Source organism: Lontra canadensis, unplaced genomic scaffold, assembly GCF_010015895.1.
Source record: "Lontra canadensis isolate GAN:19392208 unplaced genomic scaffold, GSC_riverotter_1.0 scaffold16, whole genome shotgun sequence".
In the NCBI taxonomy this organism is placed as follows: Eukaryota; Metazoa; Chordata; class Mammalia; order Carnivora; family Mustelidae; genus Lontra; species Lontra canadensis.
Genome location: NW_022631010.1, coordinates 1,913,389 through 1,931,833, shown reverse-complemented (window position 1 = coordinate 1,931,833; position 18,445 = coordinate 1,913,389). Strand labels below are relative to the sequence as shown.

The window sequence follows — 18,445 nt, the reverse complement described above, 5'->3', positions numbered from 1 at the left end:
CCACTGCCCCTCTCCCCGAAGGGACCCCAGGGCTCGGCCGCCTAGCTCCTTCTGACTGCTGAGGACCTGGGAAGAAGATGCTGTCCCTCCTTGTATCATTCTTCAGTTTGGTAGACATTTATCCTAAAAAAATAATGTGAAAAAAGGGGAAAGCAATATTTTTTCATTCATAGTGGAAAACCGATATTTTTTCCCAAACTAAAACTAGTATGAAAATATGATTTTGTCTGATCTTCAAAATGTAGGTTACAGTCAGAATGGTACACAGATTCTTAGAACGGAAACAGAATGAACAAGCACATACTGGAAAGCAAAACTGATAAAAATAAGATTCACTTGTTTTATAGTCTATAAAATTCAGGTTAAAGTTGAAGCCAGAGGCTGATTCTTAGAATGAGCAAGGAATGAACCAGGTGTAGATTTTATTGGGGGTAATTTTTTCTGAGAATCCTTTATGTCATTTTAGTCTTCTGTGGTGGTCATAGAGAGCATCCCTCTGGCAAATGACGAAAGGCTCCCTCAGTTTTGTCACAAGCTTTTAATGCTTGAGTCTTCAAACCATTCTCATTGAGCTTTTAGTCCCATGACCGTCCTCATTGAGTTTCTCTTATTTGGTGGTTTTCTGGTCCCTCTTCCAGACCCTCCGTATGGGTTATCTGCAGGTGCCCAATATCACTTTCTTTCTTTCTTTTTTTTTTTTTTTTTAAGATTTTATTTATTTACTTGACAGAGATCACAAGTAGGCAGAGAGGCAGGCAGAGAGAGGAGGGGAAGCAGGCTCCCTGCCAATCAGAGAGCCCGATGCAGGGCTCGATCCCAGGACCCTGGGATCATGACCTGAGCTGAAGGCAGAGGTGTTAATCCACTGAGCCACCCAGGCGCTCCCCAGTATCACGTTCCTAACTGTGAGATCACACCCACATTTTTGCCTGCAGCCATTTTGCTGTGTGTTCAACCAATGCCACAAAGCCTAGCTCACAATGCGTGGGAATCGGTATTAGTGATAAACAGGGAGGGGTATTTGTCAGGGGCCTTCTCCCAGTTCTTAGTGAATATTTTCATGTTGGAATGGTTTTGATTTTCTGTACAAACTTGTGCGGGTAGGGATTTATCCAATAACCTGTGTTAATGAGGCGTAACTCCTGGGTGTCACTCTGGGCTTCAGAGGTAAGTAACAACAGATCCTGAGCTTAGAACGCATGGGCTCCTTTGGGAGAGAACACCTATGGGTATTGTGATAAAATGCTAATATATACATCGATATAAGGTATACAAGAAGCACAGTGGGACCTAGGGCCGGGAAGGTGTCCCTGAAACAGTGCTATCTGAACTGGGTTTTGAGGGAATGAGTAAGAGTTGGCCAAGTAGGTAGGGTAGAATGCATTCCTAGCAGAAGGAACAGCAAGTGTAGAGATATGAAATGAAATAGCAAGTGGTTTAGAATGATCAGTGTGTATAGTGGAAGTGGGAGAGCATGTTTATTTTTAATTGTTTTTAAGATTTAAAAATTTATTTATTTATTTATTTGACAGAGAACAGGGAGAGAGGGAACACAAGCAGGGGAGTGGGAGAGAGAGAAGCAGGCTTCCCCCCTAGCAGGGAGCCCAATATGGGGCTCGATGCCAGGACGCTGGGATCATGACCTGAGCGGAAGCAGAAGATTAACCCACTGAGCCACCCAGGTGCCCCGGAGAGCATGTTTAGATGTGGCCTAAAGGGGAGGGTAGGGCCAGGGTAAGGGTGAGAAGGGCCTGTAGAAATCACAAAAGCTTTGAGAAATTGACAAGGGGATTGGGACTTAAATGGGTGTAGGGCAGCTTGCCCTGGAGGAGACTGGGAACTGGAGCCAGAGAGGCAGGAAACCCAGGCAAAGCTTTGGCCAGTCAAGGGGCAGAGATTTCCGATTAGTGATGGATAATTCCCACTTGAACTCAGGGCACATTTTCTTTTGCTCTTGCCTGATTGATTTGTGAATTATCTGAGAGTTGCTGTGAGTGTGTGGCTTTCTGGAGTGAGATGGCAAGTAAAAAGAAGGGACCACTTACTATGTGCCAAGCTCTGACTTGGGGACATTGATCCCTGCAATCCTGGAAGGGAGGCGGTGGTATTAGTCAGCTCCAGCTACAACAAAATGCCACAGACACAGAATCTCTTTTTATAAGGGCATTTTGTGGGGCTCCTGGTGGCTCAGTGGATTAAAGCCTCCACCTTTGGCTCAGGTCATGGTTCCAGGGTCCTGGGATCAAGCCCCACATTGAGCTCTGCTCCGCGGGGAGCCTGCTTCCCCCTCTCTCTCTCTGCCTGCCTCTCTGCCTACTTGTGATCTCTGTCTGCCAAATAAATAAATAAAATCTTTAAAAAAAAGATTTTTATAAGGCACTTTGTCATCATGAGGACCCCACCCTCCTGATCTCATCAAAACCCAAACACGCACACACACCCACACACACCCACACCCACCCACCAAAGGTCCCATCCGTAAATCTGTAAATACCATCACATTGAGGGCCAAGCCTTCAACACATGAATTTTGGAGGGACACAGTTTAGTTCATGACCGTGGCGTTCTCCCCCTTTGGAAGATGAGGACACTGAGGCTCAGAAGGAGAAGTGACCTGCTTGTCAGAATAACAGTGTTAACACAGAGCTGAGATTCGAATTCTCGTCTGGAACCTTGGAAGCCTCCCAGCTCTGGTCTTGGAATTTGTAGGCTGCGGGTTGAGCCCAATGCCCTGTGTCTACAGTCAGTCTCTTCTCCTAGGTTCTTGTGTGAGGGGCCTCTCCTGGCCCAAAGGTAAGGCCAGAGGAGGCAGGCCACCATCTGGATGACCCAAGGGTGGAATGGTGTTCTGGATAATGATAAGGAGCCACCTGCCTGTGCTCAAATCCCAGCTTGACTACAAGCCCTGGAGATGACCTTGGCAAGATATTTGGCCACTCTGAGCCTCAGTGTCCATATCTTTGAAATGGGGATAACTATAGGGCCTATTTACGAGGATCAGGTAAGACAACTGTGAGGCTCTCAGACATGATACGTGGAACATCACAGGGGCTCAATAAATGTGATTGCTGGAAGTTATTATTTGTACAGTTTAGATAGGTTTGGCTGCATGCAATACAGGCTCCAAATAATAGTGGCATAAATGAGGGAGAATTTATTTCTGTCTCTCAGTAAGGTTTGAAGAGGTATAGTGGCTTCATCCTGTTTCCAGGTGTCTGGGACCCATTGGTCTATCTGCTCTGCCACCTTTGGACCACATTGCCTTGGTCTATCTGTGTTGCTTCCCCAAGCCCCAAACCCTTCAAGTGAATTTTATGCATGCCACTCTATATATGCTATATATTTACTTTTTCCTTTTAAAAATAAGATTTATTGACTTTTTTTCCTAATTACAAAAGTTACCTATGTTCAATGCAGAGAAAAAAAATATTTTGTAAAGATTTTATTTATTTGATAGAGTGAGTGAGAGAGAACACACGGAGTGGGGGGTGAAGAGGGAAAGGGAGGAACAGATTCCCAGCTGAGCAGGGAGCCCCACATGGGGCTCGATCCCAGGACCCCGGGAGCATGACTTGAGCTGAAGGCAGATGCTTAACCGACTAAGACACCCAAGTGCCCCGAGAAAAATATATTTTTTTTAAATCGCACAAAAACCAAAACCCTGCCAAGCAAAAATAATCCCTATTATCCTCTTGGTACATGTTATTTGGTCTGTGTCTGTAATGAGCATGTTTGTAGATACAATTACCACAGGCTACATTGGAGTCAGGTCATCCCAGACACAGTTACGGACTTCGGTGAAAATTCATTGTGCCTTTTTTGTGTCTTACAACTTCCAGCAAACGGACTGAAACTTAATGGGTTTACTCTGTACACATGCTGTGCAGTATCACTTAAAACTATAATATGGATATCTTCGCATCTCAGCACAAACAGACCTGCCCCAGCCTTTTCAGTGGCTGCTTATCCTTCCATTGTACGTGCCAAATTTATGTAACTGGTTCGTGATTGCAGGATAGTCAGGTTATCCCCAGTTTTTCATTATTACCTACAGCACTACCGAGAACAACTTTGGACATCTTTGCTCACTTATAAATAAGTTCCTAGAAGTGATTTTGCAGGTCCGACGTCAATGTGGGAGGGGCATCTAGCTGGCTCAGTCAGAAGAGCGTGCGATTCTTGATCTCAGGGTTATGAGTTTGAGTCCCACATTCGGTGTAGAGATTACAAACAAAAAAAAGGAATAATAAAAATTAAAAAACAATTTTTTTAATCAATGAGGGCTTTTAAGAAGATTGGTTACCTACTTCAAAATAATAATTATTGGGGTGCCTGGGTGGCTCAGTGGGTTAAAGCCTCTGCCTTCGGCTCAGGTCATGATCCCAGCGTCCTGCGATCGAGCCCCGCATCAGGCTCTGCTCAGCAGGGAGCCTGCTTCCCTTCCTCTCTCTCTGCCTGCCTCTCTGCCTGCTTGTGATCTCTCTCTCTCTCTGTCAAATAAGTAAATAAAATATTTTTTTAAGAAGTTTCTTAAAAAATAATTATTTAATAATTATATGTATATAGTACAATATTTGATTACTAAAAAAGGGCATGAGTGAAAAGAAATTCCCTGTCTACCCTGAGCCCCTTCCCCATACCACAGTCACTTTCAGGAACTTACTTTGATGTAATTTCAGACCTCCAGAAAAAACATGAGTACTACAGAGGATTCCCATATATGCCCTTCACCCAAATTTTCCAAACGTTAACTTTTCAACATATATTCTGTATTATATTCTGAGCTATTTGAGGATAATTTGCTGACACAATGCTCTTTTACCCTTTGTCTTTAGTGTATATTTTCTGGAAAGAAGGACAACCTCTTACAGAAGCACTGTGCAGTTATCAAATCAGAAATTTAAATCAATACAGTTCCGTTTCCTGACCTAGAAACCTCATCCAGTAATTTCCAGTTGTTTCAATAACATCCTTTATAGACAAAGTAAATGTTTTTTTCTGGCCTGGGATCCAAGCCGGGATCACAGGTTGCGTTAGATCATGTCTCTTTATTCTCCTTTAAGCAGGAACAGCTGCTCATTTGGTCTTTGTCTCCCGTGACCATGGTATTTTTGAAGAGGATAGGCCGGTTATTTTGCAGAATATCCTCATTTGGGGTTTGTGTGATTTGACCTCAGGTTAGATGCAGGATTGGCCCTCTTGGCAGGAAATATCAGAGAGTAACCCTCTGTCCTCAGCACACAGTTATCAGCAGGCACATGACATGGGTTTGCCCCCATGCTGAGGATGTCACCTTGGATGACTTAGGGTGGAATTTCTGGCAGGAAGTTTTAATTTTAATGGTTCCTGCTACGCTACCTCCCACAGAAATCTGTCTCCTCACCGCTGAGGCCTGTGGAGTTCTTGCCCTTTCCTACCTCACCAGCTTGGAACATCTCTGTCCTCACTGACCCCCCACCCGGTAGCTCTGCTCCCACCTGACCTGTTCTTCCTTTCTTGCCATCTGGAGGCATTTAGCCTGTGGTTTCCAGAGTGTGGTCTGAGGAGGTCCCCTGAGCCTACCACAGGTGCAGTCTGCCTGTACGTTTCCCATGGTGGCCCTGGTGTACACATGTCAGGGCCCGTGTTTCTATTTTTAGCATGAATTACCCTCCGACCTGGAGCATTCCTCACTGGAACCTCGTTATAAATGGGTCCATTTGCTGGCAGATGTTTTTATGGTTGGGAGACTGGAGGGATCTTCTCTTCAGAGCAGCTTGCAACTGAAACTGTTTTGAAGGCTTGCCAGCCTGTGATGTTAAGAGTGGAGACTACGTTTTTAATGTTTTGTGATTAATGAGCTGTTTGGCACACCTGTTTCCTTTGACTCTTGTGACAGTCTTAAAAATGAACAAGAGGCATGTCCATATGGGATTCCTACCCTATTTTGTGGATGAGGAAACTGAGGGTCAGAAACAAGAAGGGGCCAGGCCTGGATCCTTGTCTGTCTGACTTTTTCACATACTAGATTGTCACTGGTGCTCAAATCAGGTTATGAACAAGACAGATATGGTCCCTGCCTCCAGAGCCCCATTGCTGATAAAAGAGACAGATCAAATCAAGTAAGCACATAAATAATAATTATAGATAATAAGTGCTAAGAAGAAAACAAAACTGGGTAGGGAGTGCCTGGGGGTGGGCCACAGGGGACAACTTGAGACAGGGTACTCAAGGAAGGCATCTCTAAGGAGGTGACATTTGAAGTGAAACCTGAAGGATAAGAAGGTGCTACCCAAGGGAATATTTGGGGGAGAGTGTTCCTGGTAGCAGGAACAGCGGGTGCAAACGCCCTGAGGCTGGAGAGTTTGGTGTGTTCAGGGTATATTAATGAGGCCAAGGTGACTGGAGCAGAGTGGGGTGGGCCGTGGAGAAAGATGAAGTCTGAGAGGTAGGAGTGGTCAAGCCATTAGGGCCTTGTAGGCCAAGGTGGGGTCTTTTAAGCAAGGATGTAACATGGTCTGATTTTCTTTCTTTTTTTTTTTTTTTTTAATTTTCATCAAAGACTCCCTCTGGGACACCTGGCTTACTCAATCAGTAGAGCATGTCACTTTTTTATTTTTTATTTTTTTTATTTGAGAGAGAGAGAGAGCATGAGCAGGGAAGAGGGACAGAGGCAGAGGGAGAAGGAGTCTCCTCACTGAGCAGGGATCCTGACATGGGGCTCTATCCCAGGACCATGACCTGAGCCAAAGGCAGAGGCTTAACTGACTGAGCCACTCAGGTGCCCCAAGAACATGCGACTTTTGATCTCAGGGTCATGAGTTCAAGCCCCTTGACCTTCCCTTCTTTTTTTTTTTTTTTTTTTTTGAAAGGAAAAGAATGAATTAAGTGTAGAATTTTGCCTTCCACTGTTGCCCTGGGGGGAGGAGGATGGCTGCTGCTGGGCCAGTCCGGCCTCCTCACACTGCTGTGTCCCCTCTCCTGCTCCTTCCCATGTAGGTGTGTCAAATGTGTCAACAAATACTCAACCCCTGAGGCCCTGGAACACCACCTGCAGACCGCCACTCACAACTTCCCCTGCCCTCACTGCCAGAAGGTGGGTACCACTGCCCTTTCCCCCTGGGGCCATGATGGGGGGTGAGAGGTGGTAGAGCAAATACCTCCCACTCTCCTGGGCTCGTCTCCATAGATGACACTTCACCTCTGAAGAGGAAGAGCCCTGCACGGCCCAGCTGAGCCACTGGATAGCACACGTGTCCACCCTGCAGCTGCCACTGGGCCAGGCTCGGCCAGGCTGTGCCGACATGGGGTGAGGCCTCTCCTGGGCCCAGGCCCAGCCTCGGCACAGCGGCCTCCAGCTTCCTGACCTATTACTGTCCTTCTTGCTGTGGGTTCTTTCCAGTGAGTCTGAAAACCATCACTAAGCCTGATGTTCTCATTTCTAATAGTCTTGGAAACATCATAATTTTTGTCAGGTTTATTTGTCTGAATCAGGTCCACACACTCCAGCCACTCGATACAACCAAATTTTCTGTTCGTCAACAGATGCTCCCCACCAGTGCTCCTTTTTTTTTGTTCTTTTCTTTTCTTTTAATTTATTTGTTGAAGAAACTGGGCCATTGGTCCTGTGCAGTTTCCTGAAGTCTGGATTCTGCTGATTGCATCCACCTGGTGCTTTAACTGGTTTCTCTAGTCTACTCATTTTCTCACAGCCTTACACGGCAGATTTTCCAGGACAGCCCTGGTTTCATGTCAGCTGCATGGTAGATGTTTCTAATTATGCAGATAGCCTAATTTGGGGCTTTGGAATTTGTGTTCCAAAGAAAAGGTATCGTGGATTAAACAAGAGCCACGTGCCAGATACTGTTCAGAGCATTTGATTGCATTGAGTCATTTAACTCCAGGAAGCATACCACTACTCTTCCCATTTTACAGATGAGGAAACCGAGGTACAACAAGCTCTCCCAGCTAGGACATGGAGGGGCTACTAAGTAGTTGGGTCTGTAACCCTGACTACTTCTCTGTAGCAAATGAATGAAAAAATGAACGAATGCCTTTCCTAAGGCTGGAGAGGAAGGAGATTTTGGCTTCCATGTTTCTGGCTCTTTGTTACCTTTTCATTCAGTTTCTTCTGTTTGTCATTCATTCTTTTGCATGTGCAACATTTCACCCAGGCCCTGTGGCAGTGAATGAAAGCTCCTCTGCCCTCATAGGGATCTCATTTAAGCCACAGGTTATGATTCAAGGGGTCAGATGGCGACTTTAAAAACATAGATGCAGGGGCGCCTGGGTGGCTCAGTGGGTTAAAGCTTCTGCCTTCAGCTCAGGTCATGATCCCAGGTCTTGGGATCGAGCCCCGCATCGGGCTCTCTGCTCAGCAGGGAGCCTGCTTCCTCCTTTCTCTCTGCCTGCTTCTCTGCCTACTTGTGATCTCTGTCTGTCAAATAAATAAATAAAATCTTAAAAAAAAAAATAGATGCACAGGGGTATCCGCTGGCTCAGGTAGTAGAGCATGCGACTCTTGATCTCAGGGGTTGTGAGTTCGAGTCCCATGTAGGGGGTAGAGTTTATTTTAAGTAACAAAGAAATAAATAAAACGTATATGAACATTCAAGGGTCAAGTTTGTATGGCCCTCTGTAGCACTGGACAGTCAGAGAGGTCTTCACAAAAGCAGTGACACCTGGGCTGGATCTTGATGGCCAAGTGGAAGTTTGTCAGGCTACGAAAGAAGGGCCTCCTGGGTAGTAAAAGCAGGCTGGCAGGAGCTCAGAGCAGGCGTTATGGGGGAGTCGTGGGAGCTGTGAGGTTCTAAGGCTAAGCCTGACACTGGGCCCTGATCCTTGACCCCGGTGGGCAGAAAGGAAATTGTTTCCATAAGTGTGGGAAATGAGGGGCCCCTTAAGCTCACAGGGTGGTGAGGGCTACTAAGTCAGACCTAAGGCCAGCTCCTGTCTTCTGCTAGGTGTTTCCTTGTGAGCGCTACCTGCGGCGCCATCTGCCCACCCATGGCAGTGGCGGCAGGTTCAAGTGCCAGGTGTGCAAGAAGTTCTTCCGGCGGGAGCACTACCTCAAACTGCATGCTCACATCCACTCAGGTGCGTGCCCTGTGTCCCCCACCCCCAACTCCTGCCCAGCCTCCTGTCTGCTCCCCCAGCTCCGTCTCTTTTCCCCTTCCCATCCCCCTCTGCCCTTTATCCCATCTTTCTCTTTATTTCCCTCTTCTCCCTCCCCATCCAGTTCCTTCCCCAGTCTTTCCTCATCTCCTTTCTGGCCACCTAACAAGCTGCCCTCTCAAGTGAACAAGGAATTCCCACCAGTACTAGAGTGGATATGTACCTCTGGAGGCTGGTGGGGGAAACCCTTGGCTCTGCCCCCTGACAGCTCACTCAGACCATTCTGAGCCCCTTGGGGTGGAGGTGCTGTTCTCCCTACAAAATTCCCACCCACACCTGGGCAGAACCCCCTTCCTTGGTTCCCCAGTTGAGATACATTGACATTTTATTCTCTTTTAATCTTCAAAAGAGTATTACTGGGGTGCCTGGGTGGCTCAGTGGTTTAGGCCTCTGTCTTCGGCTCAGGTCATAATCTCAGGGTCCTGGGATTGAGCCCCGCATCGGGCTCTCTGCTCAGCGGGGAGCCATCTCCTCTCTCTCTGCCTGCCTCTCTGCCTGCTTGTGAGCTCTGTCTGTCAAATAAATAAATAAAAATCTTTAAAAAATTAAAAAAAAAAGAGTATTACTTAAGGGGCTTAAGCATCTGCTTTCAGCTCAGGTCATGATCTCAGGGTCCTGGGATTGAGCCCCACATCAGGCTCCCTGCTCAGCAGGGAGTCTGCCTCTCCTTCTCCCTCTGCCTCTGTGCACTTGCTCTCTCAAATAAATAAATAAAATCTTTTAAAAAAGATTATTACTTTAAAAAAATTTTTTTCATTTAAAAGGATCCAAAAGTTGCAAAAACCTGAATAGAAAATCCTTGACATTACAAAAGCAAATATGAAAAAAAATAAAAATAAAAAAACAAATATGAGAAAAAGAAAATAACCCCATCCTCTCACCTCAAATGGATAATCCAAATATTTAAAAAAAATTTTTACTATGACCTATGGCAAAAAAATATATTTTATACTACAACCCAGGAAACACATTTATATGCAGAGCATATACTGAAACAGAAATTTCGTAAAACAATATTTTCTATTCTGTTTAATTTTAGTTGTTAAAATAACCACCAGCAGGTCATAACTTGCAGTTTGAAAAGTATCCCCAATTCCCCTCCCCGCAGATGACTGCAGTTAGTGGCTCTAGTCTGAGTCCTTGTGGTTTAATTTTGTATCTGTGCCACACGCTTGCTTACTTTAACATAATGGAGTGAATATTATAACTCTGTTATGTGCCTTTTTTCTTCACTCATCAGTATACATTGGAGATACTTCTAGCAGTACCTTCTTTTTCTCAGCTGCATAGAATTCCTCCATATTTACTATTTTTTTTTAGAGTTTTATTTATTTATTTGACAGAGAGATCACAAGTAGGCAGAGAGGCAGGCAGAGAGAGAGGGCGAAGCAGGCTCCCAGCTGAGCAGAAAGCCCTATGCGGGGCTCGATCCCTGGACCCTGAGATCATGACCTGAGCCGAAGGCAGAGGCTCAACCCACTGAGCCATCCAGGCGCCCTTTATTTACTATTTTTTATTTAACCGGTTCCTGGGGATGGATACTTGGATTATTTTTAGCTGTTAGTTTGTATGCAAAATGCTGTGTGTGTCCCCTTGGCACGCTTTTGGGAGTATGTCTGTAGTTGTGTATTCTGTGCAGTGGAAATGCTAGGTTCCAGTGTATAAGCAGTATTGTACTGAGTTTCTGTTTGGGATGATGCCAAAGTTCTGGGGATGGATGGTGCTGGTGATTGCACAACCATGCTAGTGTATTTAATACCACTGAAATGGACCCTTAAAGATGGCTAAAATGGAAAATTTAATGTATATTTTACCATAATAAAAGAAGAAAAAAGTACATGCTTGGTAATTTTGATAGATATTACCAAATTACTCTCTTTATAGTTTTAAAAATTATTATTCAAAAGTAATACATGCTTATTTAAAAAATGGAAGCAGCATAGAAGTATATAAGGTAAAACTTTAGGTTGCCTCTTCGAATCCTAATTGTTACTGACGTTTTGGTATGTACCTGCCCTCAGCTCTCTCCCTGCATCTACACAGGTGGTATATACAACCACCTGTGGCTAGGGCTGTTTTGGAATATGAGGGTTTTATCTTTTCTAACAAAAGGGGGATTGTCTTAAGCTGTTCTACAGTTTTCTTTCCTCACTAGCAGTATGACCAGGAGCCTCTTTCCAGATCAGGAAACACAACTGGACACTAATCTGGACACATGACTGCAGAGCATTCCATCGTAAGGGCCAGAATTTCCTTAATCACTGGGTTGGCATTTTTCAAAAGGACTTTATTCATTCCAGAGGGAGAATAGGGAGGAAATAATGACAGGAAGTCAAAACAGCCCAGTGGCAGCCCTTTTCCATAGGACAGGTTAGGACCCCTGTCAGGTGAGAGCTGCTCTCCTCCCCCTCCTGGTCCCCACCAGCCTCTGCTGCAGCCGATGGGGGGCGACTCAGGCAGACTCTGCATCACACTGCTGGGCTGGCTTCTTAGCTCACTAGGTACAGACCATGACCTTCAGTTTTCTCACCTAGTACTTCCTTCATAGTTTGTGGCAACAATTCATTAGATAAGGTATAATTCTCTCCCCTGTGGTAGACCCCATTTCGGTAGATGCCACAACCATTCACCCATCACTCAGGCCCACCTTAGATTCTTGACTCCCTTCCCCTCAGTCACCCCACAGTCAGTCCACTGGCAAAGGCTGCCGATTCCACTTTCCTAACATGGTCTATTCTTGGCTACTTCCCATCCCCCCCCCCCAGTCTGTCCTCTGCATGCAGCTAGAGGGAGCCCATGACACTCTTAAGTCAGATCTGTCCCTGCTCCACTCAGCCCCTCTGGAGGCTTCTCCTCTTACTCAGAGTAAAAACCTAGGCCTTGCAGGCCCTTCCTGTTGGGCCTGGCTGTCTCGCTGACCTCCCCTTATGCCTCATTCTCCGTTCCCCACTCTGTTCCAGCCACACTGGCCTCCCCACTGCTCTTCAGACATACCACACACTCCTACCTTTCCTTCTTCCTGGGACCCTGAATTCAATTTCCATCATGGCTCGCTCCCCTACCACCTCAGGTCTCCCCTCTTGCCTCATCAGAAAGGCCTTTCCTGACTGCCCTATCTGCAATAGCCCCCTCTTCTCCTTTGAAAAACAAAATCATGAGGAATGGGAGAGGCTGTTTTCTCCCAGGCCACTTCCCTAGAGGGGCTGCTGTCCTCTAGTGTACCCCATATTCAGACTCCATCTCATGGGACTTGCAGTCCCCACCCCCCAGCTGTGTCTCTTCCTACAGGTGAGAAGCCCTACAAATGCTCAGTGTGCGAGTCCGCGTTCAACCGTAAGGACAAACTGAAGAGACACATGTTGATCCATGAACCATTCAAGAAATACAAATGCCCCTTCTCGTGAGTGGAGACTGGCATGAGTGGGAGGGGCCGATTTACCCAGCAGTGGGACAGAGAATTGTCAGGGCCGAGGTTCTGAAGGGCCTGTCTCCTATTATCCTGTCGTGGGCCTTGCTACCTGACCTGCCTCACTCCCCACCCTGCTTCCTTGCCTGGCCTTTGGGGTAGACAGGGAGTCCCTCATGCCCAGGGCTAGCACAGAGACCAGCAAGAGAGTCCGAGTCTGGTGAGCTCCCCCTGACCAGTGGTTTTGGGTTCCAGGACACACACAGGCTGCAGTAAAGAGTTCAACCGGCCAGACAAGCTGAAGGCGCATATCCTCTCCCACTCCGGTAAGTGACCGCTGGACATACCAGGAGGGTCTGAACCCCTGGGGCGGGCCTCCTAGAAAGAGCAGGCGCATCCCATGAAGCTTATTATGTCTGCCTGGCATATTCCAGCCAACAGACATTTGCTCATATGAACCATGAGCCATGTCTGCATTAGAGTCCTCGGGGTCCTATGGAGGTAAGTCAGACAGAGTTCCCCAGGCTGAGGGGGAAGCTTGCCTGAGAGGAGATAGCTGAAAATCAGAGAGGTACCCAGTGTGATAGAGATGTGGATCGGACGTGGAGGGAAATCAGATTCCAGCGGGGTCCAGGACACAGCCAGGAAGGTTCCTTGGTACCCTCAGCAGAGCAGGGCAGCTGGTGCAGGGAGCAGGGCTCTCCACCCCACTCCTCAGCTTTCCAGGGGCTCTATGGCACTTCCTGGGGTGCTGCTGTGTCCCCAGAGCAGCTCAGCTGGCTTTCCACATACCATTGGGTCTGGAACATGGTTTCTTGGCACTCTTGAGATTTCGCAGTAGCTGATGCTTTGTCCTGGGGGCCTCCCTGTGCATTGTGGGATGTTTCCCAGTACATCCGGCCTCTACCCTCCGGATGTCAGTGGCATCTTCCCTGCAGCTAGGACAACCACAGATGTCTCCAGAGGACAAGCCAAAGTCTCGGAGGGGTAAAATTGCCCCTGGTTAAAAACCAGAGGTTTACAGAAAGGATTTAGTGGCTAAGGGAAGTTTGAAAACTGGGAGAGTAGAGAGTTGAGGACTGAAGACAGAGGGCCTGAGTCTGATTCTTAGTACGACCACTGTCCTGCTGCATTGCTTCATGCAAGTCACTGCCGCTCTCTGAGCCTTCGTCCCAGAGAGGGTGAGGGGAGTATGGCTCAGGCCGAGTGTGGGCTGGAGCTGACTTCATGGTAGACGTGGAGGCACCAGTGATTCACTCAGTGAGTGACTATTGAGAACCTATCACATGTCAGACTCTGGGGGTGATGGGGCGGAATCAGATGGACAGAGCCCCCCCTGCCTCCCTGGGAAAGCTTTGCATTTAAGTGATAGAGATTGAAAATGAACAACAAATGAGTAAGTATCTTACAGCAAAGTATGCAGAGTACAAAGATGGGAATAAACAGAAGGATGGGGCAGAGAAAGAAATGAAGCAGATATCGGGGGGCTTCCGGGAGGAGGTAACATCAGACCTATCCTGAGGGATGAGAAGAGCCAGCGAATAGCTTCCAGAAGGAGGAAGCAAGTGTAAAGCCTTGAGGCAGGGGAGAGACTAGGGGGGTTGTTTAAGACAAGGAAAGGTGAGTGGGAGGCATGGAGATCTGAGAGCTGGTGAGGGGAAGGAGGGAATGGGGCTGAGAGGTGAAGGGGGTGGTCCAACGCACAGGGCTTTGTGGAAAACTTGGGGAATCGCTGGAGGGTTCAGAGTCAGGATCCTTTGTGTAGTTCATGAAGCCATCTCTAGCTGCCCTGCAGGGATGGTCTGAGGGGACGAGGGTGAGACAGACCAGAGAGGAGAGAGATAATGGTGACCTGGCTAAGGTAGCCAAGATTTCAGGGCAGAGCATGCTATTCTAGGCAGAGGGGATAGAGCAAGTGTAAAGGCCCAGAGGCAGGCGCCATCTTGGTGGCCTGAGGAGAGCTGGTGTGGCTGGTTGGGAAAAGGTGGGAAATGAGACTGGCAGGAGCAGAGCCCAGATCGGACACGTGTTCCAAAGGCAAGCTGAGAGACTGGGTTTTATCCCTAGTGCAAAGGTGCGGTTGCAGACTAAGGGGTCAGGGTGCCTCTCACGGACTTCCCCTCGCTCCAGGCATGAAGCTCCACAAGTGTGCCCTGTGCAGCAAGTCCTTCAGCCGCCGCGCCCACCTCGCGGAGCACCAGCGTGCCCACACCGGCAACTACAAGTTCCGCTGCGCCGGCTGTGCCAAGGGCTTTTCCCGACACAAATACCTCAAAGATCACCGCTGCCGCCTTGGCCCCCAGAAGGATAAGGACCTGCAAGCCCGGCGGCCCTCCCGGAGGAGGGCAGCACCTCGCAGTGGCAGCAGTGGCGGGCGTAAGGTGGTAACTCCCCTGCCCGACCCGCTGGGGCTGGAGGAGCTGAAGGACACCGGGGCTGGGTCAGTGTCCGAGGCTGCCCCAGGCAAGCCGCCCTTCTCGGAGCCAGACGCAGTGCTGTCCATCGTGGTGGGTGGCACAGTGGGGGGTGAACCAGAGCTGGTAGTGCCCGGGCATGCAGAGAGCCTGGGCTCCAACCTGGCGCTGGCAGAGCTGCAGGCCGGGGCCGAAGGCCCATGTGCCATGCTAGCTGTGCCTGTCTACATCCAGGCCTCAGAGTGACGGACCCGCGGTGTTTGCTCCCAGAGCCTGGCCTGATGCTCCCCTGTGGGTCTAGGCCTCAGGGGCTGACAAGAGATCCTTCCCTGTGGAAGTGAGCCATTGGCCAAAATCCTTCTGGAGTGTCATTTATGAACCCTCGCCTGTGGCCAGCCTGCTGTGGCCAGCCTGCTGTGGCTCCTATTCTGCTGGCTAGGCCTGTGGCATTCTGGAATATGAGGCAGGGCTGCCTACCGCTTCCAGGTAGGGGCACTGGAGGTCAGAGAGCTGGCCAAGCCAGCAGCCCAGGGTCTGGCTGGTCCAGCCTGGTGTCAGCCCACCTAAGAGAGAAGACAGAGTGGTCCCACCTGCCCCTCCTCTGGGCTGTCTCAGTGTGGCCTCTGGTCAAGCTGTTCTTCTGGAGGCCTGAAATGGGTAGAGCCCTTATCTGCTGGACCTTTTCATATACGGTTCCACAGGGTATCCGCAGATGACTCTGTGACGTAGGCATTTAGGCAGCACTGAGTGTCACAGTTAGAGTACAGCTATCAGCCAGATTTGGCCTTAAATCTAAGTGCTGCTATTCACTTGCTGTGTGACCTTAGGTATGTCACTTGCCATCTCTGAGCCCTGTGTGTCTCTTCTGTACAATGGGGCTTATGACGTTTCGATCTCATAGGGCTGTCATGGGGACCCAGTATGATGATATGTGCAAAGGACTTGGCATAGTGCTTGGCACTTGGAAAGTGCTCAAGTGTTTTTATCAAAACGTGTCCAATGGCTTAGGCTCGAGCCTTGGCAGTTTCTTTCTTTGCCCCTAGGTGGCAGCATAGTGTGTGGGGACTGAGAGGGCCCATGGCCCCTTGCCTACAGCTTTGCTGCCTGTTAGCCATGAGAGGTTCGGTGCTCCCACATTTCAGAACATGGCCATGGAAGGGGTTTATACTCACTTTGGAAAAATGCAGGATCCTGAGCCTTGCCCCAAACCCTTCAACATCAGAAACTCTGATCAGAGCCAGAGGTCCATCGCAAGCAGGCCTCTAAAATCAGTAGTTGCCCCCACTGCCAGCACTCTGTCCCCACTCCCCAGCTAGTCCAGAGGAGAAGCAAGCCAGGCTTATTGGGAGGCAGGGAAGAGAAGAGGGGCCTTGACCAGGGTCTCCTCATTTCTATTCACAGCCACACTGCCTCAGTGATAGGAGAGGAAACCGAGGCCCAAGAAGGGACAGGCAGGACGCAGCAGAGCTGTTGGACTCAGTTTGATGAGTTTCCTTGAAGGCTGGTACGTCCCTCAGGTATCTGTGCTGGGGCTCTGGGCTGTAGCTCAGAGCAAGCCCAGCTTCCCCTCAGGAAGGGTATGATGCAAGAGGAAGGACCAATGAGGAAGTGGTATACAGCTGAGGTAGTGAGAGCTTGAAGTGCACCCAGCCTTCATGGCCAGAGGGGGGCTGGTGAGGACAGAAGTTCTCTTTAGGGGAGGGCACATTTGAGCTGGTCCTTGACACAGAATGTTTTGATGGATGGATAAATAGGAAAAGGCATGCCAGGAAGAGAAAGTCATGAGTAAAGCCTTCAAAGTAGGATGATTTGGGGGCTGGTGAATGGATCAGGATGACCAGAGATTTGGGGGTAATGGTTAGATCATAATAATCCCTTATATGTTTCAAGCTTCCACATGATGGACACTGCACATACCACCTCAGCCCCATCAGGTGAGAATTGTTAATTTCCTTATTTTACAGATGAGGAAACAAAGGCACAGAGAGGCAGAGCTCTTTGCCCAAGCTCACACAGCTAGTAAGTCACAGAGATGGGATTCAGGCTGGGGTGGCCTGCCTCCGTGTGCCATTAGCCACTTTGCTGTATTGAAATATAAGTTGATGTTGAATCAGATGTTGTTGGATGTTGGGTTGAGGAATTTAGACTGTTCTCTACAAAATGGAGGAGTCATTAAACGTTTTAAAAAATTGTGACATTAAAGAAAATGTTAAGAACCATGTCTCCATCCTAATAAAACTACTTAAGTTATATTTCTGTCTTTTCCTGTCAGTGTACACATGCATGTACATTTATCAATAATCATGAGGACTCATGTTTACTAGGCACTTATGCCATGCCTGGCATGTCCTAAGCACTTGGAGATAGGTGCTACTTTTAATTCCATCTTAAACCTGAGATGAGGCAAAAGGTACAGTGAGGTTAAGCACCCCCAAATCACATAGCAGTATGTGGCAGACCCAGGCCACAGAACAAGTGACATATCAAGGCCTAATATTTGATAGATACATAATTGGACTGCAGGGAAGGAGACTGGGACCATATTGGGGACCTTGTAACTACATCCCTCCTGGGTTGACAGATGGGGAGACTGAGGCCCAGGAAGGGGAAGGCCCTTGGTCAAGGGTCACTTAAAATTGACAACAGAGCTGCTCCAGGATTCCAGAGCACCCCATAGGTCCCCCAAGTTGCTGGAGAGGGTAAAGTGTAAAGAGAGGCTGTCCTGAGCATCCAGGGTCCCACAGATTTTGACATTGAGCAGAGCCAGGTTTGAATCCTGGCTCTGTCCCTTCCCAGGTATGTGGCTGTGGCAAGTCACTTCACCTCTCTGAACCTCAGTGTCCTCCTATGTCAAATTGGTGAGAATAATAGTACCTACCCAATAAGATTACCACAATTCAGACAGAGAATTCAGGGAAAGCGGAGATCACAAATTGGCAGCCCATGGAAAAAAAAAAGCCAACATTTAAAAATAATGAAATTAAAAATCTACCACAGGGGTGAAAAGTGAGATATGTTCCCTCTGTGTCAGGATCAAGGAAAGGGGGACACCTGGGTGGCTCAGTGGGTTAAAGCCTCTGCCTTCGGCTCAGGTCATGGTCTCAGGGTCCTGGGATTGAGCCCTGCATCAGTATCTCTGCTCAGCAGGGAGCCTTCTTCCCCCTCTCTCTCTGCCTGCCTCTCTGCCTACTTGTGATCTCTCTCTCTGTCAAATAAATAAATTAAAAAATCTTAAAAAAAAAAAAAAAGGAATAAGAAAAGGATGCCTGCTATCATGATTCCCACATTGTGTTGGAGGTCTAGCCAAAGTAATAAGGCAAGAAAAAGAAACTGTAAGGATCAGAAAGGGTGAAATAATGGCAAGAATGCTGAAATAATAGCAAGAGCAATATATAGAAATTTACTAGGTTCAAAAAAAAATTCACTAGGTTCCATAAATTTAAAAAAAAAAAAAAAGCTGGGTTCCTATACT

General features: G+C 47.9%; 1 protein-coding gene across 2 annotated transcripts in view; it reads left to right on the top strand.

Moving 5' to 3' along the window:
• ZNF341 (zinc finger protein 341) overlaps window positions 1-15,374 on the top strand; it is a 43,029-nt gene extending 27,655 nt beyond the window's left edge. For both annotated transcript variants that reach the window (XM_032858868.1, XM_032858869.1), the window contains 5 exons: window positions 6,979-7,075; window positions 8,943-9,075; window positions 12,442-12,553; window positions 12,815-12,885; window positions 14,690-15,374. In XM_032858868.1, the coding sequence (XP_032714759.1) occupies window positions 6,979-7,075; window positions 8,943-9,075; window positions 12,442-12,553; window positions 12,815-12,885; window positions 14,690-15,219 (943 nt within the window). In that variant the 3' untranslated portion in view covers window positions 15,220-15,374. The remainder of the gene's footprint in view (window positions 1-6,978; window positions 7,076-8,942; window positions 9,076-12,441; window positions 12,554-12,814; window positions 12,886-14,689) is intronic.
• Window positions 15,375-18,445: the final 3,071 nt, after the last annotated feature.